The sequence below is a fragment of the Aspergillus glaucus genome, assembly GCF_001890805.1.
Source record: "Aspergillus glaucus CBS 516.65 unplaced genomic scaffold ASPGLscaffold_18, whole genome shotgun sequence".
Lineage (NCBI taxonomy): Eukaryota > Fungi > Ascomycota > Eurotiomycetes > Eurotiales > Aspergillaceae > Aspergillus > Aspergillus glaucus.
In genome coordinates, this window is record NW_019170470.1 from 168,773 (window position 1) to 190,673 (window position 21,901).

Genomic DNA, 21,901 nt, shown 5'->3' on the forward strand with positions numbered 1-21,901 from the left:
TGAATATAGGATTTTTTATAGAAACCATAGAGATAATACAAGCATTACATCGGAAGACTTTCGCTGGGAGTCTAAGAATTTGACACGAGCAATACAGTCACTGGAGTGGATGAATTGCTGTTTAGTCGGAATAGTAATATTGTCCTCGAACGCAGAATCAAGTGATTGTCGATTTTCTACCCCTATCCAGTGTTTGTCGGTCATGGTTCTATGGTCTACTGCTGATACGTACTCAGTTATTTGCCTTTAACTAGGGGCCGCCGCATCCGGAAACGGCCTCGCCAAACCCGGCACTGCCGCCCCTCACCGCCCGGCGCCGCGCCGCTATAAAGTCCGCCGGTAACGTTCTGTCTTGCTCCCATTCCCTCTGCTCGCGCGTAGTGATCGGCGAGTTTTTGTGCTTCGCGTGGATCAAAGGCATCCACAGATACAGCGTCTAACTTTCTTCATTCCCCACGGTCGTAAGCTCGGAAAGTAATTGTGACATTCCGGCCAGGTTGGATATCATCCGAATGAGAGCTTGAGGAGGCCCCTCCAGTAACTGGCATGGGAGGTAAGGGTAGAGGTTTCACCTCATTTACATCATTCGATGGCGCGTGTTCCTCTCCTTTTCGGGGCCTGTTAGGCCATAACCTTTTCCTCTGCTCTGGTGAAGTCAAGCCTGTGCCAGAGGTTGCAGAGCTGTGGCCAGTCTCCCCGCTTTCCTCGTCCACTGGTCGGGGCCGTTTTGCACGAGGTAGTTCGGGTTGTGGATTTGCCACGGTCTGATTTCTTTCTATCCATGCACGGAAATCGATCTGCATGACAACCTTTGAGGCCCTCTTTTTCTGTGCGGCTCATCCACGGCGAGTATGCTTGTTGACCTGTGTCTGCTCAATGCCGGAAGGAAGGTTCTCCTTGGACCGTCGCTGCTTAGCTGTATTCCGGGCCTTTTTTGTTCCCAGTGGCCGGGATAGTCTTCCATGGCGCACAGTAGTCTGGCTTGGAGCAGCTGGTGTGCCTCTGTGAGTTGTTGGATCCTGGAAGGTTGCTGCTCCAGCCTGAGGACTCGATGTAATTTCCGCAGGAAAAGGTGACTGGTCTTCTGCATTAATGCCAGTCAGGACTTCAGATGGGATGATGCATCCTTGCTGATCTGAACTCATTGTGGCTCCTTGGGACTCTTGTTGTTGCAGGTCAGCATCTTCCTTGAAGAGTGCTATCTCTGCCACCACTCTCTTATCTACCTCCTTCCAGGCTTGCTCTGGATCCACTTGATCCACTGTTAGTCTCTCTTGCTCCTCTTGTTGCGCGAGTCCCAATGTTCCCTCAGCAGTCTCCATCACGTTAGTCACAACTCCTTGATGACCCTGCCTGGCAAGCTCTTGGCGCTTGGCTGGTTCCAAAGCGGCATGGCCCTCGTAAGGCATTGCCGTAGAAGACGGATGGTTTCCAGCTCCATCTATACCGGAAGACATGGTATGGGGTGCGACGGTCCTCTCTGGGGGTTTCTCAAGAATATTGGCGTGGATGGCACCCTGGTTTAAAGGGCCACCTACAGGATTGACATCCGCTGCCGTCCTGTCATTATGCTCCTTGGATATCAGTGCAGATAACACCAGCTCTTGTACTTCCTGCACTGGTTGGTGCAATGTTTGGTCCTCAGGATGGACATTTATTATCCCTTCTCAGGTTGAGTGTGCTACTGGTACACTGGCTGGCAGTGGTGGCGCCTGCATCGGCGGCATGGGACCTGGGAGAGCGGCTTCAAGGTCCCATCCCAGTTGCTTATATATGGCAGCATCATGGGTCCCTGCTCAATTGATATCTTGGTATGTAGATCTTCCCTTCATCTGAGATTTTCTGAGCCCGGTAGGTTTCAAGTGCCGTGATTGTTAACCATGTCTTGAACATCAGCTATGAGGCTGCCGTCTGTCATCTTCATCTAGCTGACTCGCACCTTCACACCATCTGGCAATCAAGCTGGACAGGTCCAGTTGAGTGACAGGCCATGGAGGATCAGCAAGTGTCTCGCGACTCTCCAACGGTGTTGGATTATATTCAGCCTTCTCTTGTAACTGAGCTAGAGTATTATCTCACTCCTTAGCTACTCATTCTTCTTCAGCGTGCGCATTCCCAGTAGCTTCACTTGGTCCTTCCACTAGCAGATCACACCCTTGAATGTCATGGCTACCCATTGTCTTCTGTTCTGGATTGCCCTGGAGCATTCCGTCGAGGAGTTTCTCAACATCTTCAGTGGTGACCCCTTTATCGTGGCTAGTTCCCTGCTGTAATTGCCCTTTGTTACCAGGCTGCTGTAAGTTTGACTGTGCAGTGGCTTCTCCCTCTGCTGCCAGGCATTCTTGTTCAGGCCTCTCTTCATGATTTCTTGACAGCCGTTCTTGCTTGGCTTTCTCTGTAGCAATTTGTTCTGCAGCCACTCTTTCTTCTGCCTCTTTTGCCAGTCGCTCTTGCTCAGCAGTTTCCGCAGCTAGCCGTTCTGCAGCAGCAGTTTCTTCAGCTCTTTGTGCTAGGCGTTCCTGCTCGGGTCTTTCTTCAGCCTCTCTTACCAGTTGTTCTTGTTCGGCTCTCTGTGCCGCAGCAGTCTCTTCGGCCTCTCTTGCCAGGCGCACCTGCTCGGCTCTGTCTTCTGCCTTTCATGCTAGGCGCTCCTTTTCAGCTCTTTCTTCAGCCTCTCTTGCTAGGCGCCCCTGATCGACGCTTTCTTCATTCTCTCTCATAAGCTGCCCCTGTTCTTCTTGCTCCATACTTTCTGTTTCCAGGTGCTCTTGCTCAATCTGCTCAGGAATTGACCCTTCTTCAGCTTATTGCTAGATTTCCCCGGATTCAGGCCATAACTTAGTTTCTTCTGATACACCAGAAGACCTTGGACTTTCCTGGTTGTCTATAATTGTCCCAGAAACATCACTCATGGTGCTTGCGGGAGAATCGCAGAGAGAGAAACTTCAAGAAACAGCTGGCACCTGCTCCACTGCATGCTCTTGTCAACGTTCTTGCCGTTGATTTTGCCTTTCTCCCCGCCTCTGGCGGCGTCGCTCCCTATGTATCTCCCGCAGTTGATGGTGGCTTGTAGGCTGTCCTTCCCAGTCGCTGCGCGCTAGTGCTTCCTCTGCTGTCAATTCCAAGTCACCATGCAGTGAGTCATCTGGAACAAATAAAGGTGAGGAACGATCCAAGGGGAGTTCTGATGAGGGCCTTCCGGTTGTAGTCAAGTGCAGTCAGGGCATGGAGGGTTTACTGAAGAAGGCATAGTAGACACATTGTCTGATATAGAAAGACGACACATGCTGCTGTGATGGAATTTCTGTATGTAATTGATCTAGAAAAAGATGCGGATGATCCAGCCGCTGTGCTTGTACCACAGGAGGCCCACACTGATCTTTCAGCTTCACCGCTCTGCCTACAATGAGCTCTGCGGCTGGCTGGTTGTCGCTGGGGATTGCAAGGGAAAAGATCTCTGTAATGCAGTCAACAAGAGATTCAAACATGTCATCATCATAATGATAGCAGTCAGGTCTTCAGGCTTTCAGCAGGGCTGTCTGTGCAATTTGCCGATCAGGAGATTGCTTCAAGATGTTCTTGATTTGCTTGGAGCGGAAACCCAGTCTCCGCGCAAGTACGGCCATATCATAGATAGCGTTCTCATCCGCCTTGGCGCAGGTGGGTTTGGCCTTGAGAGTGTGGCTCTGTTCATCTTTGGCCATCTCCAGATACCATCGCATGGCGTACATCCAGATTTGGCAATATCCAGTCTCTTTCTGGTCAGCAGACATACCGGGCTGTCCACAGAATGTAGTCTCTGATGTTTGGATTTGACAGTCCTCATTGGCACGACGATTATAATGGCCAGAAAAAGAAAATAATCCTAACTTACTTTGAGAGTTACATTCAAAGAGACCATGCTCGCCAGGGAGTGATTAATATAGATCAATAAAATAAAAAGGAGGCTCAAGGATAGTTAACTAGTTAGTTAACTATCATTGCGTCGCTCCACTTCAGAGTGCTGGAGCGGACGACCATCTGCTTGGAAGTCAACAGGATGTCTTGTATCAAATAATGACACTGCCCGACAAGCGGAAACACTTGACAAATTGAGTCCTGAAAGTACATAGAGTCGCTGCTTCTCATCGGCGAACACGGAATCGTAGTGGACCATGTGCGTAACGAGAAAATGCAAGAGATCATCCAAGGCTGCCGTTGGCTTGGGAAGCGGATGCCTACGCAAGCCCATCCACTTGCTCACAACATTCATGTACTGCTTCCTACATTAGCAAAGAGTAGAAGCAGCCTCATCCAAGAATGAATTACTCATGTTGAGGCAATCTCCCTGCAATCTGGTCTCCATTTCATGGCGGTTTTGCATGAAGTAAAGTCTCTTCAAGGTCCTCCAGTAGTTGGCAAGTGCGCTGTGAGCTTTATAAAATAGAACCCTTGAAGTTCTTCTCAATCCAATCAAACCAGGACTTAACATCTGCCGCGGTCAGGTTCTCAAGCAGAATATCTGGATCCAGGCCAGCTTGGGAGCTGAACCTGACAATGGTGAGAATCAGTGACCTTAAACAGAAAAGCAAGTCTATCATGGGGGAAACACTGACTGATTCCACTTCCCTCTCACTGAAGCTGCTGATATGTTCATGTTGGATGCATATTGCAGCAATGTTAGTCCATTTTCAAGGTGTTGTTTTCAACATTCAGCGTAGTAGAGGTAGGATTTTCACACTCCATTGTTCTCCTGCCGTGCATACTTTCTCCAAGGGAGTCCCAAGTATGCCATCGTGTGAAGAGAGCCGTTAAAGGGATACAGGGGATGGATAGGATACAGTCATGGTAGCAGAAGTAAAGCAGCGGTTCATGGCACTATTTATCTTTTTTCCTTTGCCTCGTTCTCTGCGCTGTAAAGGAAAGAAACCTCTCTTGGTAATGTCAAGGGCAGGGGCCCTTGCCTCCCTCATGACTTGGACTCCACCCCCCAGTTACTATCCTCAGCAGGTCGTGCTGGGGATGTGGGCTCAGCAAGGCAGGGATCCTAGGTGGGGCAGAGCCCGCTGGCTGAGGGTAAAAAAACAGTAATACCGATACGTGTCCGATGCCGCACCGTTGCCAGTCTAAAGCGGCATGAGCGCCTTACCCGTTTAGGCGAAGTTCTTGGTGCCAACGACGCCAGAAACGGCCTCATGAGCTGCCGTTTTTGGCGTCATCGGCACCCAAGGGTTCATTCTAGTTGTAAAAATGTTTGCCAGTAATTGAAATAAATTGTAAAGTACAAGAAACTAGCCTAATGCCAGCTCCAATAACTACCTAGAAGTAAACGTGCTATTTACTTTCAAACAGTATACAAGAATGTAAAAAAAAAAAAAAAAAAAAACCATCACCTATCTTCACCCAAAACAAGCTTAAGCGCTAGAGCTGGAGCTGGGAGCAGCGCTAGAGGAAGAATCACCCGGGGGAGGACCACCGCCCATACCCATACCGCTGTTGGGGTTGGAAACACCACCGTTCTCAGTACGGTAAGCGGCAGGAGTAACGTCGCTGTCACCGGTGACATCGACGGCGGCCGAGATCCAAGCAAAGATACCGTCCTCTGGCTTGTCACCGAGGAAAACGTACTCAACGAAGGGGTCGATGGTGTCGGCTTCCTCGGCGAGGATGCTGTCTTCGGCGTTGGTGGTGAGTTCCTGGGTGTTGGTGTTGTAGGGCTCGAGCTCCTCGACGGTGGAGATGAGGTCCTGGTCGAAGAAGATCTGACCGACCCAGTTGGAGTGGGCGGTGTAGAGGCCGCTGATGGTGTTGTTCTTGAGGACCTTGGTCTCGTTGGCGGGGTGGGAGAGGACGTGGATGTGGGTGGCGCGGCCGGTGTAGTGACCGGGGAAGACGGTCTCGAACTGGGTCACACCCTCCTTGTCGGTCTTCTGGAGACCACGGAGGAAGGTTGCGTCGAGGTTGGTCTCGTCATCGGAGTTGCCATTGCTGCTGGCGGAAACACCAGAGTAGACACCCTAGATTGAATCCATTAGTTACTGTGAATGCTTGTTTGCCTTTGAGTATACATACAGTAGAGTTGCAATGCCAGATGTCCATGTAGATCTCAGGAACTGGCTCGCAGGTGTTGGAGTCAACGAGTTGGATGTCGAGGAAGAGAGGAACACCTTCCTGGTCCTCCGTAATGTCCGAGCGGATCAATTCACCGGTGACATCTGCATCAAGTTAGATTGCATACCGAGAAAGGAAGTTTTGATAATATACGCACAGTAAGGACCCTGGGTCACATCAGGACCAAGGACACAGGTAGGGTTGTAAGCAAAGAGGACTTCGGGGTCGGTGTGGGTGGTAACACCCTTGAGATCGGAGTGGTGGGTGGTGTTCAACGAGGACTCGAGGTCGCGGGACTTGATGAGAGGGGCGCCTAAAGCCAGATCGTTAGTATAATCCCACTGGAATTGCAAGCAAAAGGATACCACATACTAGAAGCAAGACCTCTCTTGCGACGCAATTGCTCGACGGCCCTTTGGCGACGAGCAACGTTGGTGTTCTCAAGGCCACGAGCCTTGAGCTTGGTGTCACACTGGCTCAGACCACGAGCCTGGACGGGGGAGTTCTTCAAGAAGGCGGCACGCTCAGCGGCCTCAGCCTTAACATCGTGGCCAGGGTGGGCCGAGACAATGCCGGCCAGACCAGCCAGACCGGCGAAAAGAGTAGCAGCGCGAACCATTGTTGCGATTGGGGATGATGATCGAAGGATAGAGAATGATGAACTTGTTGATCAGAAGACCTGGACAACCGACGAAGATCTGTCTCCCTCTTTATACTCCTTCCCTCGCCCATGACGCCCCGGTGTGCTCCGTACGACTAGGATGCAAAATTAGCCTACAACAACACTAGGAGAATAGCTGACGAATCGATTCCAGATAGTGTCTGGAAACCGACAAATAGCGTGCGCCATATTGTTCAGCGTCTGGGGAAATGGGCCCGGCTGTGGAATCAATTAGATTGACTACTCCAAGCCCTAGCAGGGGCAGTCTCCAAAGAAAGGCTGTGACAATAGCCACGGCGGCGTCATCACCATTCATCATTGAGGCCCGGAACAACGCCGGGTGATTCAAGAGCGGGCACGTGCAAATGCCAAGAAATGACTAAGCGGATCAAGGTCTGTTATTTGCTTCCGTCGCCGTTGTTTTTATCGAATCAAGTTCTCTATTGGATGTATTACTGTGCACAAAGTAGATATTCTATATATGGAGTACTCCGTAATCCGGAGCAACTAGTTACGTTTAAGTTAGCATTGGCGTGGCTGACGAGTCCGCGTCCCACAAGTGTACTTGTATGAAGCCAAATAGAACGTCTGCACTGTCGAATCCTGGAGCAAATACACTGTCCTCTGTACTCCCCTTTGTACTCCCACAGTAGTGAAAGCGGAATGCCATGTCTCTATCCTCACTTGGATCCTATTTAGTCAGATTCCTCTGCCATGGTAGCAAATAACCATAACAATAAAGTTGAATGCCTCGTGGAATATCTCCCGGCGCGATATCGCCAAAACTTCGGTTCCTTGGCGCCAAGCAATGTCGACGCGGCGCCTTATGTTAGCGGGTATTTGTATGATATCTCATTGGTGAATATGAGGGGCGTTTCGTGCAGCGACGGCCGATCCCATCTTGGCGCGAGGTCGGTAGGTGGCATCCTGAATGCTGCCGATTGCTCATCCTTGAAGCTTCTTTTCTAGAGTAGCGTCCTCGGCCTGCTGCTGTCAACCGAGAATGACGGAAGCCATCACCATCCGAGACGAGCTGTCCGCTGTCACCATCACTGGATGTATGAGGTAGAGTTCGAGCACACAACGCTGGACAAGTTTGACAACCCACTCGTGCCTTATTGGCTCCACGATGACCCAGAAAGCGAGAGGATTGCGTATTCATAGGGGCTGCGGACGAGGCGAAGAATCTGCAACGTTGTCTTCCAGTACAGGTCATATAGTGCGAATTCTAGAGCGTTCCTTAGCAGGTTTGTAATTCGTGGACTTTGTCTTGCTGCGTCAGTTCCTGTTTCAGGGGCAGGGCTAGTACACCGTATTATGAAAATAGACAAGACAGCTGACGTTTCAAGCCCGGTGAACATGGCTGTCATAGGCCTGGGCCTGAAGCGTTCACTAGAGCATAACAGGCAGCCAGAATGACTGGAGTCGACTATCTAATTGACGAGACAGCGGGTCGTATTGTGCACTATCGATCGAGTGAAAAGAGACGGAATCACACAAGGTGCCACTGTCGCAAGAACCAAAGCAATTCGTTGTTCCGAGTATGTGATGTCGTAAAGAACAGACACGCGGCGGAAAAGGTGAAATGAATGAACAAAACGCCATGAATTTGCCGAAGCAGTGTATCCCATAGTTATCAGCAAATAGCAGCAAGAGCGTGGTCGAATCCATTTAAACATAGTTAGCAAATGCCGGGATGGGCTCAGAAGAGTTTGCCCAGGTAGGCCACCAGTCCATTGACGAATATTAATGCATCAATGAAAAAGCTAGTGAAGTTGTTCTCTAGCTTCAAAACTGCTCCAATTATTCGTGATTTCGTGATTCAGCCCATGTCGGCCATGGTATGCCGCAGAAGTTGTAGAACTATTCACTTTTTGGACTGATGCTGTTGTCGATAGCCTCTTAAACTGAAATGTGTCAACAGTGAAAAGAGACTGGGGAAGATCTTAAATATATAAAATTGAACGCGCAAAGAGGCTCTCCTTCTTTATCCATTCCTGGAAATGCCGTCCGATCTAAACCCCGACCAGCGGGTAAATTATTTCCCTGGTGTTGATCCCGAGGCGATGGTCAACCAGACCCAAAAAGCGTTAGATTCAAGATTGGCATGGCGTGAACCGGATATTTAAACCACATTTAAGTAGCATAGTTAACTAGTTAGTTATATGTACCTGATCTCACATAAGCATCCCGGATACTATGTATTCCGAGCGTTGCATCTGCTCTTTAACTCCAAAGGATCCTGGTCGAACCAAAGGGTCACTTCGGATAGATCCGTTGTGGCTAAATTGGCACGTGATGGGTTACTCTATGTTGTACAAGTAAACAGTCCAGAATTGCTCATTCTCTGCTAGTGATACTGTTATACAGTATGCGCCTTGACTACATGGGTAGCGCTACGGAGTACATGTTGTGACTCATGGAACTGTATGGAGAATGCCAGATGGCGTTCACGATAAACAGACGGAATATTCGAGAATGAATACCTCTACGCTAAACCAAGCTACTACTATGTGGGGATCTTGGCTACATCTGACCCGGAGAAACAGTAATTTCTTGACATCAATGTCCAATTCAATATGCATATATACTTCAATAGACAACCGAGATAACCTCCATCATAAGCCGACCTTATCCACACTTAAGCACCCTGCAGCATCACTCCATTAGCACGCCGATCAACCAAACCTTAACCCCACCAAGGACGGGCCACTCCTACTCACCGTAAAGTGCAAATGACCATCCCGGTTCTCAATCTTATCCGAAAGGAACAATCCCTGACGCTCCCGGTAACCACCATCTCTCTTGTGCAGCTCGGCCGTCAGCTTCGGACCACGGTCAGTGTTCTCGAGGGCGATGTTCTCGGCGCTCTGGGTGAAGTTGACGCCGCCCCAGAGGAACCATCCTATGTCCGTTAGTCTGGGGTTATGGGGAAGAGGTGTGCTATAAAAGAGAAGGGGAGGTACCGTCGGTGTTTCCAATGTGGTCGTCGAGACGAATACGGCGGGGGTTCATCTTGCCGTGGGTATCACGGACTTGGCAGAGGAGCATAGTGCTGCCATTCTCGTGGGAGATGTGGACGTCGGAGGAGGTAGAGTGGAAGGACATTTTTGCTTTCTGGTAGTGTTTCTTGCTTTGCGTGAAGGAAGAAGAGAGATCGTAGAGGGTGATTCTGGGGTATTACAGGGTCTATTTATATTATGGGCGTTGCTGCCCAGCCCTGTAGTGGGGTAGTTTATTGGTGGCTGAGACGGCACCAAGTGGGGTGTTGTTCCAGCTACGCCAGATCATCCACTGCAGATGATGTCATTGGTTGTCCGTTGCCTCTTTAGGTAAACGCTTGTACGTATCCATAGTTGGAGACTGTCTATCCTGGTACCTTGGTCCCAAAATAATAGATGCTTCCGGGTTAGACTACCATCCCGCAGTGGCCTCCCATTTGATGGTCCTTGGTTTGGACAGCTGCGAACCAACACGGCTCCCGCGGACACTGCTCAAGCGCATTTGATCTTATTTGAACACGGTTGGGTTTGGCATTCCCTCTAATGGCGCTTTTTAGGGTTAGTTCAACAGATATCACTGCTGGGTCTGCCTGTCGAGCCGCATGTCACGGGCTCGGAATAGCAGATAATAATGAATCGACGTTCCTATCTAAACTATTGTAGCCCTCGACGAGAATGTCGAATCTGGAGAACGGAATCTATCTAGAGGAAGGAGAGGGTGGAAAAGCAACTGATTTTCCCCCTAGAAGCCCAAGGTCAAAAAACAAAGGGAATAACAGAAGAGGGAAACGAAATGCACAAAAACAGAAAGGCACAAACCTGCTTACCTCTGAAAAAAGAGGACGAGTGTGAGTTGTTGATGTTGGGGCGGCCAAGGCAACGGTTACATGACGGTGTATTGGGGAGCTAAACCGTAACGGGAAAAATTAACCGCATACGGGAATTCACAGGTCCTCATTTTACAATACCAACAATTCCCAGCGGATCGGGGATCTCCAAGTTAAGGATCTTGTTACAGGTCTCATAATCAACAACTCCATCAGGACCTTGATATTCCGGCCGACAGAAGAGCTCCACGACCTCGGTATTGCAGTGCTCAGCCTTGAGAAAGAGTTCAAATGCATGCTTAAAAGGAACCCTCCACTTCCACCAGATATAACCATCCTCACACAAGTTCCCATTCCCGGTAATCGGCTTACCAGGCTGAAACTCGCAATAATCATCCCAGTGGTGTTTCTTCATTCCCCAGTATAGTATCATAGTCGAGTCGATGGCCGATCGTTCGTCCAGCACTGCCATCATGTGTTCGTTAACATCTCCCTGCAAAGATCCGGGTGTTTTGGCTAGCCATTGGCGATAAAAGCGACGGAGCTCATCTTCTCTCTTTCCCAGAAATCCGGTTTCGAAGTCTTCGATTGGTGCTTCGGTTCCCCATTCATCAATCTCTTGTTGATCCGGGGTGCGTAGGATGGTTAGAATTGAGAGCCATTTTCGACCTGTAGGGTCTCGTGCATTATTTGGTTAAAGACCTGGCATGAGAGGTTAGCACTTTGCACTGTCATCAACTATTCTGGAAATGGAACTATCATATATACACTTGCTGGCAGGTTGGCAGTGAAAAATGTCAAGATGGTTGTCATAATGGATGGATTGTAGCGTCGACAGGCTGGCAGAGACTTATTTCGTGCGTTGTATAGATGATGACACTGAACACAGAGATATAATGACAGATATGATAGTAGGATAGTGAGATGGATAGAGAAGAGAAGGATATTACACACAAAACAAAGAGACTGACCTCGCCTGCAGTCCACGTGGCTATTAGGCAACCAGGCAGCGAATTGCCATATACGTACTGCGGCTCAAAGGGGCTGTTCAAACCTCAACCTAGGGGATTCCGGATGGGATAGTGCGTGGAAAGGGAGGGGAAGAAGTTTCGGACGTATTTCATGTGCTTTGGCCCTATGTGGCTAGTGCCCGGCCCAGTAAATATCCAACTGTTGTCGTTCTCTAGATAGCTTTAAGCAATCAAGTACATACTCTGGCTTATGATCGTGGTGCCTTTTTCTGGACTGTATCGCACGACACGGACTGATCAATGTACTTCGTACACTATCACGCTGCCACTTCTCTCTCCTGCAAAACAAACCACAGTCCCGCCATGACAATCCATACAGCCCCACTAAACCATACAGCCGCTCCATTTGCTACTGCAGTGTCGAACGTGGTGATAATCATCCCAAGTAGACCAAAAAGTGCCCCGGAAAACCCCATAACGCCCAGCCCAAAGCCTCGAACCGGCGCGGCAAAGACCTCAACTGAGTATGTGATTAAAACGGCTAGCCCAGCATGCTGTGTGCACGAAAGAAGGCAGCTAAACGCGAGCGCGGCACCTCTAGAGCGCGATACTGGTGCAACAAGCATCAATATGCCTGTTATAAGGGCGATAAGGGCACCGGTCCGTTTCCTGCCGCCGTATTTTGTTTTCACCAGAACTGCCGCGAGAATAGGGCCGGGTATCGTGCATAGCGAGACATATAGATACCGGCTATACAGGAAGCTTGTGGATACGGTTGTGGCCGTCACGGCTGAAACGCCCTTGCTGGAGAGGTGCAAGCGGAGATAGTTCGGGTGGAGGACGAAGGTCAGTCCGGTGACGCACCAAAGGAGAGCAAGGATTCCGGCGCGCAGACTCCCCCCTGTTAAAATTAGGAGCGCACGAATGCCAGATCGCGGAGATCGTTGAGCATCAACAGTCGAGTCAATTCGCGCAAATGATGCCTCGGAGAGCCACGTGGTGTGGCGATTATACAACGCCATATCCTTGACTAGCTGTGTTGCCTCAGCATCACGACGCCGCGAGAGGAGATACTTCGGTGTTTCGCGGAGAGGGAAGCAGAAGCGACAGAGATAGAGGAAAAAGGTGATACAGCCGAAGGTCCACCAGATGTAGCGCCAGCCTTTGTTGCTTACGTAGTGGCAGCTGCCAGAGGATGAAGAGTGCACCGCTCGAGATTGGTGGGCAATGGCTTGCTCTGTGCTTAGTTCGTCGGGACCGGTACCACAGGTGTGTTCGCTGATAAATGGCCTAGGGTAGTTAACACCTTGTAATTGAGTATAATCGAACGGGAGACAAACCATCCTACTGCTGCAGCCACTAATTCCCCTAACCCCCAAAACAACCCCTGCAAGCACACCACAAACTGATGCGACGCCGGTACCCACTCAATGAGAATAATAGCATCAATTAACACGTTACCAGCAACAGCGAATCCCATAACGAAGCCGACTACACATAACCCCGTAAACGACGGCATGCCCGCACCGACGAGACCGCCCATCCCCATGAGCACCAAGGTACTGGTAAAGATCCACTTGCGACCAAGCTGGTCAGACATCCATGGCCACGAGGCTGCGCCAGCGGTGAGCCCGACAAAAAGGCTGATGGATAGGAAGGCTTCGCGGTCACCAGAGGAAGAGAAGAAGAACTTGGCCTCATTGGCGGCGGGTGGCGCGATTAGCTTGAAGGACATGAGCCAGAACTGTACATCTCCATTGTCAGTACAATCTCGGAAGAAAGGCAATGTTAGAGTGAATATCGACATACGCTACTGAGAAACCAGCCAACACTGGTAACAATAACCAGAAACCACTGGTACCGTCCCATACCCAGATCCTGAAGAGCTTGGCTCAGTAGTGCTGATTTGGAGGCATAAACAGCGTTTGTGCCTGGTTGAGGTTTGATTGGCAAGGCTATTTTCCGGCATGATCCTTCCGGTGCTGTCTTTTCAATGTCGTTGATGAGAGTTGAGGCAAAGGCACTCTGGGCCTCGATGCCCTCGGGTTGCTTATCCGGCATGTTTGGAAATCAGTTGGTCTGAATATGCTCAACGGGACGCTTGCACTCTCTCTAGCAAACAGGTGCAGAGGAGAAGACCCCGCTTTATAAGGACAGCCTTATCGGAGTAATTTGGAAGTAATGCAGGAGACATGGCCGCGGAGAATGAAGAGGGGTAACTAGCATGCTGTCTGATTGATAGTTATATCAAACAATTGACACATAGGAAGAGGATTCATCCGCGAGTTCCGCGGAGATAATTGGATGGCATATTAGGCTAACAGGGCTAATTCGATGATGGATGTCCGAGTCGGAGGAGACTACCCAATCGGGGTAATCTGATAAGATTGGCAGTGAGGCTAGCATTTATGTACATATAACTTTGAACAAGGGCAAATCTCCTTGTATAGCTTACCATCCATCTCATTGCAGTGCCTTGAGAATGAAAGGACAGAAAGTCTCGGCACCTTCACATCCTTGCATTCACGACAAACCCAGTTTTGCGAATCCGGGCCATGGTAACCAAGATACCACCAGCAGCCATACTAGCAGCAGCAAAACACTGTGCATACAGATAACTTCCACCACCACGCTGCACCAACGCACCTGCAATAGGCGAGCCCGTCAAAGCTGCAAAACTGACAACGGTCAACACCATGCCGGTTCGAACCCCGATCTTACTCAAGTCCACGGTCATCGAAGTCAGTGAGGCTGGGAATAATGACTGCACACAGGCAGAGAATATCCCATAAAATACCGAAAATGCGTACAAGTTGCTGGTTTGGACGACGCTTATCCAGCAGAAGAGGATGATAGATGATATCAGGATAGCCGGGATAAGGAGATTGAGTGGGCCAGTGTACCGATCTGCGACAATATTGGGCAGGATTCGTGCTGGCATGCCGGCGCCGTTCATGATTAACAAAAGACTAATGGAGACAACTTGGTCGACTCCAATAATCTCCCGGGCGAAGCTGCCGATATAGAAAAAAGCGACGTACAGCCCCCAGAAAGCGAAAAACATCCCGATACTGAAGAGCAGGTACGACGGATCTTTAAAAGCTCTCCATTCCACAATTGGACCACCCTTCCGCGGACGCATTCTCGGTTTAAGGAAAATGAAAGAGGGAAGAAGCATCAACAGGGTCAAGAAACCAAGAACACGCATGGTCCATGGGAATCCGATCCGTGGAAGTAGTTGCTCCACGACGGCGGGGAACACGAGGCCTCCGGTACTGGAACCAGCAGCAGTAACACCAATAGCTAAGGACCGATGCTTTGAGAAATATGTCGGTATCAAAGAGAGTACGGGGCAGAACATAAGCCCGCTCCCTATACCGAGGCAAAGGCCTTGCGATAGGAACAGTTGCCAGTAAGATGAAGATAATGAAGCCATGAAAATCCCAATCAAAACGAGGAGAGCTCCAAGGCCCCAGACAAGCTTGAAGAATCCCGCATCTGATGCTCGACCGGAAAATGTTGCAATGGAGAAAAGGAGGAAGACTTGGACGCTCCCAATCCACGAAATTGCAGACGGACTCTCACTCAACATCTGATTGTAGTGTGTCTGGAAGACGCCAAATGTGGTCACATATCCCCAGGTGTTGCAGGTTGTGAAATGTGACCAGATTATCTGGCTCCAGGCTTCGAGGCCTCCGTCGGGTGGCGGTCCGCAGTCTTTACTGCTTGTGCGAACCCAAGAAATCATTTTCTGAGAGCAGCTTGAAGGCTCTATTGTGGTGCCCAAAGTATCGTTCGAATGGTGCCCTCTCTCAACATCCAACATACTGCCTCCCAGTTCCGTTTTGGGAGACATGATGGTTTCCGGTTTCTCGATTTTCTCGGGACTGCAAACCTTTCCAAAGGCGCCCCAGGTATTTCCTGTTTCTTGTCGAGAATAATAATTCTAATGACCTGCTCAGCGTGTAAGCCTGCTAGCTGGAGCAGTCTCCCTAACTGTTAGGGTATGTATATGCCTAGAAGCCCGCTGAGAGCCTTCACAAATATCGATCGATTTATTCTCTCAGAAGCAGTGGAAGTGAATTTTTCAATTGAAGGCACAGTATGGAAGTAGATTCTGTTCGTGACGACGTCTGATCATTGTGAATATAACGAATTTAGGCATTGGGGGGGGGGGGGGGGGGCGGATATGGCGGATTTAGCGGGACAGAAACTGAAGATAGTGGACTGGGTAAAGTCCGATTGGTAACCAGGGACATCGCATTCTAAATAATATGCCAATTCCAGCAGTGTGTGATATATAATGTAGGATTGACATGCGAATTTAGAGAACAGTATCGATATTTTGCGCATCATGCCGCTGTGGAATGAGGTCCCTCTCTAAGCTCGGTAGTTTCTCGCTGAATAGGTCACCGAAAATACCTATAGTATTGTTTACTTTCGCTAGAGCTCCGTATACTAGAAGTAAATAGCTTCGGAGAAGAAAGACAGAAAACGAGAGATAGTTATTGGTAACTTTTTGTCTATAATGATCTATTTACATAACCCAAACAACCGCTCAAAACGACAAATCTCTCATTTATCATCTCTTAAACAGCTGCATCATAACATGACTAGTTCGAGCCAGGTACTTCTCTTGCTCTTGATGGTCTTCTGGCAAAAAACTCCCGTCCCCATTCGCAATCATAGCTTCTGTGAGAGTGCAATTTGCAACCTCCGTAAACCCAAGCTGCTCATAAAACCCTAACGGAGCATGAGCTCCTGCCTTGACCATGAGGCGGAATCGGACATTTTCCGGCTCGGATCGATACGAACGGATGTAATTCAAAGCTTCTTGGCAAAGTTTTGTTGCGATTCCTTTGCCTCGATGCGAAGTAAGCGTATACAGGCCCAGCATCTGCCATCGTTCCTCTTCTTCGTCTGGACCAGGAAATGGCTGTCTCGATACTTCTGGGAGCGTGAATTGCTCTCTGCTTCGTGGGCCCAGCAATGTTACTTGGGCGACCCATTCGAGGCTGCTTGGGTCCGCAGCATTGGATTCTGGAGATGGGATTGCGGCGCAGATAAATGTCTCTCTTCCATCTCCAGTTATACGTGACATCCAATATTCGTCGGGGAATGTAGATTCGATTTCGTATGTGGAGCCAAATGAGGAAGGTGAGAGTTGCAAGGCTCGGAGACGCAGTTCCTTATATTGTTGGGCTGATGTCGTGAGGTCCTCCGATTTGGAGACCCGGAAATAGATATATTGGTGATCCGATGCCATTATTATGTATTTTATAGAATAAGATTGAAGTTGAAAAAGCACGAGGGAAAGAGGGAAAACGTGGAATTTGAATTCAAGAGATGTGGGTCCCTGCCAGGGCAAGGAGAATTATATCCACCATATCCGCTACATCCGATCCTTCAAATCCGCTGTATGCGAAGGGCGTGACAGATCAATGCACAATATCCATCTTAGCGCTGACATACCGGGGTGAGTCAATTTGGATATTTTTGTAATCATTAGGACTCTAGAGAAGTTTTGTAGAATTTCGCTCAATCTCTGAAACAACTGGGTTTGAATCATCTCGCTAATCTATCCAAATGAGAAAAATACTACACGATCTGAAGCCATCCTACAAGCACTCAAAGTCTTACGTAGAGTTCTCTCTACCGAGCTCTCAGCATGACCTTCCATGCGTATACCGGACGGATGACCAGATAAAAGGCGAGATACTTTTCAAACCATGTCGAGATATAATATTAAAGAATCTATGCATCACTTTCGAAGGTAGGACCCCCCTCAGGCTGACCGAAGCTATATATATCGTTGCTAATGTGTTGGGAATATGTATAGGAATCGCAAAAGCAACGATTTGGGAACCGAATATCGAGAGACGAACAGGCTGCCCTTGCACCACGCAGAGATTCATGCGACTTGACCAGCCCGTTGACGAGCCGTTGTTGTCCGAAGGGATGGTGTTGGAACCAGGAAGAACATACCGACTCCCGTTCTTGTTCGTGGTTCCTTCAGGGCTACTGCCACAAGCGTGTCAGCATCCGTGCGAACACGCTGAAATAAAGTGCCATCATCTAAATCTACCACCCAGTCTTGGTCTGGGATTCTATCCCAATCCCAAGGGAAAGAATTGCTTCTCGCCCAGTCTAGAGCCTGATACGGCATCAATTGCCTATGCCATTCGATTTAAAGCCACCGAAGTCAACCCAAAGACGAACCTACCAATTACCTCCGCCGACAGAACACACAAAATCCACGTTCTCCCGAACTTGCCTGAGATGCCGCCCATACTCGTCCCTGGAGACAGCACAGCCTATCAACTATCGAAGGAGATTGTTGTTAAAGAGCTGAACGGGGGGAAACTGGGCCGTCTCACTGCGACGGCAAGCCAGCCGAAAGCTATTCAGCTAGGCCAAATCCACTCCCGGCCCATGCAACCCACGCCAACAATGCTGACTATCGATCTTGACTTTCTTCCTGCAAATCACAATCAGTTCCCGCCAAGGCCAAAGAAAGTCCAAAGCAAGCTGAATGCCGTGACTCATTTCGGCATTGAGCCGTATGAAGATCTGCCTGACCGGATCCAACAGAGAGATTTGTATCCTCTTCATCGTTCATTTTGTCGAAATATTTCACTCCCATCCCTGGATACCACGTCGGTGCATTGGGAAAAGCGGTGTCCAGGAGTAGACGTCACTGCTTCCGGCGAGAAGAAAAGTGCTGTCTATACAGCATCTATCTCCTTGCCAATCGTACTGCCCGAGACCGTGGTGTATACTCCAACCTTCTTCTCTTGCCTGATATCTAGAACGTACTCGTTAAAAGTCGATGTCTCTTTCAACGTCCGTCATAAAGTGCCATTTGCGTCGAAAGTCTCTTTAACGATACCCATCCAAATCTGCTCAGATATTGCTTCGGAGCAGCGTTGAGGCACATATTCTTGTCAGTAATACCGTATATAGCCTTTTCAAAGAAATATATGTTGGAGAGTCTCAGGCTCCGAGATGCCCCGCTCCGATTGGCCGCGCTAGCGAGCCCACACTGATCACGGTGATGGAGCGAGGCCTCTCTCCCATCACCAATGATCAGGAGAGATAGCTAGGAATACAGCACAGTACCAACTATCATGTTCCTTTTCGGCCATAGCCTGACCCACAATATACAACATTCTCCGAACCAGTAGATTACTCCGGAGTACGGACGGCTTACATCGGCAGTAGCGGATCATCTGGAAAAGGCACATGATAACTAACTACTGTTAGCGAAGCGGGGTCTCTCGGATCGTAGCTCAGAGGGGAAATCGGGAGTCGATTATTCCGGACTAACGAGGTCTATATGGAGAGGACTAGCTGGACGAAAGAGGTATATTGCCTAACGAACGTATGTGCGTGTACGCAGCTGATTGAGTGCTTGAGTGCTTGTCTATCTAAATGTGCGCTCACGCTGGCCTATATCATCGGACCGGTGGAACTAATCGGTCCGACATTATTCCTTATCAGTCAGTACCCATCGGGTCACGTGTCTGACCGCCCTCGCTTTCTGCCCGGTAGTTTATATAGTTAGCTCAGCCGATAGGCCATAAACCAATCAACCATTCACCACACACCAAAAACTACTGCTTATCAATCAGGCATTAAGGCATAAAATGAAAATCCTATTGCGTACTGTTGACCTACAGAGAGCTGTCTTTCTAAGATGATAGTACAAGAACATTTGGGGATATTTATGGAAAAAAAAAAAAAAAAAAAAAAATGTCTGCTAACTCAGACATCGAGCACTCTAACCCATTGAAACGACAGCGACGCTCCAGGGTCGCCTGTGAACCGTGCAGGGAGCGTAAGCGAAAATGTAACGGACGTCAACCATGCGAAACATGCAGTGACTTTCAATACACGTGCTATTATGATGTGGCCTCACGCAAGAAAAGAAACAAAAACTTCATTCTGGATGGCTCAGCACCAATCAGACCAGCAGCACAGACGCAGGAGCAGCAAGTATTGTCAATATCAAATGCCGCAACACCATCGACGCATTCTGCAGAGGAGCCGTCTGCAAGTATGCCGGCTACACAGTCTATTGAATCTAACTCAGGGGCTGCTTTTGTGAGAGAACTAGGTCTCAGAATTGATCCAATCAATGCTCCAGAACCTCAAGTCTTCGCTTGGAACATTGGTCTCCGTCACTTGCCCGGCACCTTTTCCGCATTGCCTATTGTGAATATCCTTTCGCAGGACGAAATGGTTGCATTAGCGCGGATTTACTTTGGTAAGGTAAATCCTTACTACGGCTTCATCGACCGGGATACCTGCTTTGAACATCTGAACTCGAGGTGGCTTCGATCGTCGGCCTTTGAACCATATGATGTTGTTCTCTGTGGTGTAGCGGCAATGGGATATCTGTTTTCTCAGAGAAAAGCAGTAGCTGCGGAACTACATCTGATTGAGTCAGCTCGATCAGCACTCGAACAGTGCTCGTTGTACGGGATACCTTCTTCAACGGTAATCTCAGGATGGACCCTCAGACTCTCTTACATGCGGCTGACGGCCTCACCCCACGCTGCTTGGATGGCAAGCTGTTCGCTATTACACCTAATCGAAGCATCCGGATTGCATCTGGACCCGTCGTCCAGGCCTGTCCTAATAAAGCCACCACAGGATATCAATGACGATATTCGAAGGAGGCTAGTTGGCTTTGTACAGTACATCAACACTTGGACATCTTTCGATCTAGGGAGATCAAGAATCATCCTTCACGGAGCATCATATAACGTACCAGCGAGTCGAGAGGGCGACTATACAGCTGAAATGCTCAACCTCCTGCCCATGTCAGAGAGTCTAGACCCACACAAACCTGTGGATTCCAACCAGCTGACCATCATGCTCTCCAATATAATGGAGAACAACCGCACGGAGCAGCCCTCGGTGCTTTCTCAATGCAACCTTGTTCTTTGTATCTTCCGACGCCTACGTGCATTGCATTCAACCGTGTCGGTGGATATTATGAGTCGTATCCTGTCTCTGATCACGAAAGCCCTTGCTGGCGCGCGAGACATGGCAGATGCAAACTGCCCCTGGAGCCATGTGGCCAACGTCCCGTTCCAGATTGTCTGTACGCTATTGGCAGTGGATAGCCCAGATTCTATATCGCTATTAGGCGATGCCATGCAGACACTCAAACACGTGGCGGACGTCTACGACACCGATACGATGAGAGAAGCCTATCGGAATGCCGGTCTACTTGTCCTTCTGCAGCAGAAGAGAAAGGACCATGATGCGAGACATCTCAGCAGCGTTCTTGATTTGCATTTTGCTCATCCTGTTGAGTCTGATAAGGGGATTCCGGAGCAGAGGCGACAGAGTACTATGGAAGATTCTGAGTATCTCAGGGATATGGTGGCAGATATGCCTAGTTCTGAGACCTTTGACTTTGATCAGTTTTTTATTGCGGATAATCCTTGGGATTTTCTGGGATCGATCGCTGGCTGAGATTTTGTTAATGTGGATTGAACGGGCTTTTGTATCAATATTCGGTTACGATTGTACATACGACACTGTCTCACTAATGAAACAACTATACTCACTTTCCATGATCTAGAAGAACCACTACGAGAAGGAGAATGATGATATTTGGCTTGCCTAACATAGTCCAGCCTAGCCCGTTTAAACGATTATTCTTGAAACTCTTGATATGGTCAGAGCTTTGTGTACAACTCCCTCTCAGCTTCATCTTTAGCCAGCCCAATGAAGATCTTTTTGAACTTCCGACTATTTCCACAGGTAATTTCATAGTCCTTGGGCTCGACCATACCATCAACCGGTAGCACACCTTTTCACGCTCAACCAATGGGGAGGCTAGAGCAGATGTGACTGCAAGGGCCAGCACAGCAAGGCTGTTCTTGAAGAGGACCATAGTGAGAGTAGTAGAGTGTTGGTTTGGTTGAATCGAACTCGAGTTCACCATTTGATGTCGTTTGATGAGAGGATGAGAGGGTCAATGATACCGTTATATGACCCTCTGGAAACAGCCTTAGGATGCATTTGCGACAAGATACCTGGGCTGTAAAAAAGCCTTAGATCCTTGAGGATTGGCAGTCTACCGTCATGCCAACACAAGCGCGCCTTAAATCGAGGCGTCTTTCAAACCTGGACTGGAGCTTGAATTCTTGGCCGGCATTGCGGCTGACTGAGTTGCAAATTGTGGTGAGATATTGCTAGCTTTGAGTAGGAAGGATGTGCCTTCTTCAGGGGGTCATGGTGACCCATTGTGGGAAGGGAAACCGGGCTTCTCCTTGGAGCGCTGGGAGTTGTGGAAAGAAAGATTTGCTGAAATTAGTCAAACTGCTCACATCA

The 21,901-nt window shown here is 49.0% G+C and overlaps 13 protein-coding genes across 13 annotated transcripts; 2 read left to right on the forward strand and 11 right to left on the reverse strand.

Annotated features, from left to right (window-relative positions):
* Positions 1-543: 543 nt before the first annotated feature.
* Positions 544-1,798, reverse strand: ASPGLDRAFT_624841 (uncharacterized protein). The gene has a single exon (XM_022548531.1). It carries the CDS (start codon positions 1,455-1,457, stop codon positions 837-839), a length of 621 nt encoding a protein of 206 aa, XP_022398248.1. The 5' UTR covers positions 1,458-1,798; the 3' UTR covers positions 544-836.
* Positions 1,799-1,896: 98 nt separating this feature from the next.
* ASPGLDRAFT_50077 (uncharacterized protein) lies at positions 1,897-2,766 on the reverse strand. The gene is made up of 2 exons (XM_022547234.1): positions 2,550-2,766; positions 1,897-2,479 (listed from the first exon to the last, which is right to left on the reverse strand). Exons 1-2 carry the CDS (start codon positions 2,638-2,640, stop codon positions 2,091-2,093), a joined length of 480 nt encoding a protein of 159 aa, XP_022398249.1. The 5' UTR covers positions 2,641-2,766; the 3' UTR covers positions 1,897-2,090.
* A 701-nt stretch (positions 2,767-3,467) lies between these two features.
* ASPGLDRAFT_50078 (uncharacterized protein) lies at positions 3,468-3,815 on the reverse strand. Its single transcript, XM_022547235.1, has one exon. The coding sequence runs from the start codon at positions 3,771-3,773 to the stop codon at positions 3,519-3,521; it is 255 nt and encodes an 84-aa protein (XP_022398250.1). The 5' UTR covers positions 3,774-3,815; the 3' UTR covers positions 3,468-3,518.
* Positions 3,816-4,336: 521 nt separating this feature from the next.
* Positions 4,337-4,826, reverse strand: ASPGLDRAFT_50079 (uncharacterized protein). The gene is made up of 2 exons (XM_022547236.1): positions 4,596-4,826; positions 4,337-4,530 (listed from the first exon to the last, which is right to left on the reverse strand). Exons 1-2 carry the CDS (start codon positions 4,634-4,636, stop codon positions 4,416-4,418), a joined length of 156 nt encoding a protein of 51 aa, XP_022398251.1. The 5' UTR covers positions 4,637-4,826; the 3' UTR covers positions 4,337-4,415.
* Positions 4,827-5,393: 567 nt separating this feature from the next.
* Positions 5,394-6,709, reverse strand: ASPGLDRAFT_132077 (intradiol ring-cleavage dioxygenase; the record flags this gene model as incomplete). The annotated part of the gene is made up of 4 exons (XM_022541099.1): positions 5,394-5,996; positions 6,052-6,194; positions 6,248-6,403; positions 6,463-6,709. 4 exons carry the CDS (start codon positions 6,707-6,709, stop codon positions 5,394-5,396), a joined length of 1,149 nt encoding a protein of 382 aa, XP_022398252.1.
* A 692-nt stretch (positions 6,710-7,401) lies between these two features.
* Positions 7,402-8,055, reverse strand: ASPGLDRAFT_624911 (uncharacterized protein). Its single transcript, XM_022548533.1, has 2 exons — positions 7,465-8,055; positions 7,402-7,425 (listed from the first exon to the last, which is right to left on the reverse strand). Exon 1 carries the CDS (start codon positions 7,965-7,967, stop codon positions 7,581-7,583), a length of 387 nt encoding a protein of 128 aa, XP_022398253.1. The 5' UTR covers positions 7,968-8,055; the 3' UTR covers positions 7,402-7,425; positions 7,465-7,580.
* Positions 8,056-9,354: 1,299 nt separating this feature from the next.
* ASPGLDRAFT_84186 (CVNH domain-containing protein) lies at positions 9,355-9,859 on the reverse strand (the record flags this gene model as incomplete). The annotated part of the gene is made up of 3 exons (XM_022550255.1): positions 9,355-9,401; positions 9,475-9,656; positions 9,718-9,859. 3 exons carry the CDS (start codon positions 9,857-9,859, stop codon positions 9,393-9,395), a joined length of 333 nt encoding a protein of 110 aa, XP_022398254.1. The 3' UTR covers positions 9,355-9,392.
* Positions 9,860-9,944: 85 nt separating this feature from the next.
* ASPGLDRAFT_68463 (uncharacterized protein) lies at positions 9,945-11,393 on the reverse strand (the record flags this gene model as incomplete). Its single annotated transcript, XM_022549262.1, has 3 exons — positions 9,945-9,971; positions 10,717-11,249; positions 11,351-11,393. The coding sequence occupies 3 exons, from the start codon at positions 11,391-11,393 to the stop codon at positions 9,945-9,947; spliced, it is 603 nt and encodes a 200-aa protein (XP_022398255.1).
* Positions 11,394-11,731: 338 nt separating this feature from the next.
* On the reverse strand, positions 11,732-13,612 carry ASPGLDRAFT_76131 (uncharacterized protein; the record flags this gene model as incomplete). The annotated part of the gene is made up of 3 exons (XM_022549834.1): positions 11,732-12,841; positions 12,892-13,295; positions 13,361-13,612. 3 exons carry the CDS (start codon positions 13,610-13,612, stop codon positions 11,869-11,871), a joined length of 1,629 nt encoding a protein of 542 aa, XP_022398256.1. The 3' UTR covers positions 11,732-11,868.
* Positions 13,613-14,060: 448 nt separating this feature from the next.
* Positions 14,061-15,377, reverse strand: ASPGLDRAFT_132355 (uncharacterized protein; the record flags this gene model as incomplete). The annotated part of the gene is made up of 1 exon (XM_022541115.1): positions 14,061-15,377. The coding sequence occupies one exon, from the start codon at positions 15,375-15,377 to the stop codon at positions 14,061-14,063; it is 1,317 nt and encodes a 438-aa protein (XP_022398257.1).
* A 756-nt stretch (positions 15,378-16,133) lies between these two features.
* On the reverse strand, positions 16,134-16,817 carry ASPGLDRAFT_27937 (GNAT family N-acetyltransferase; the record flags this gene model as incomplete). Its single annotated transcript, XM_022543709.1, has 1 exon — positions 16,134-16,817. The coding sequence occupies one exon, from the start codon at positions 16,815-16,817 to the stop codon at positions 16,134-16,136; it is 684 nt and encodes a 227-aa protein (XP_022398258.1).
* A 465-nt stretch (positions 16,818-17,282) lies between these two features.
* ASPGLDRAFT_50086 (uncharacterized protein) lies at positions 17,283-18,818 on the forward strand. The gene has a single exon (XM_022547237.1). It carries the CDS (start codon positions 17,465-17,467, stop codon positions 18,479-18,481), a length of 1,017 nt encoding a protein of 338 aa, XP_022398259.1. The 5' UTR covers positions 17,283-17,464; the 3' UTR covers positions 18,482-18,818.
* A 463-nt stretch (positions 18,819-19,281) lies between these two features.
* Positions 19,282-21,138, forward strand: ASPGLDRAFT_50088 (putative C6 transcription factor). Its single transcript, XM_022547238.1, has one exon. It carries the CDS (start codon positions 19,304-19,306, stop codon positions 21,035-21,037), a length of 1,734 nt encoding a protein of 577 aa, XP_022398260.1. The 5' UTR covers positions 19,282-19,303; the 3' UTR covers positions 21,038-21,138.
* Positions 21,139-21,901: the final 763 nt, after the last annotated feature.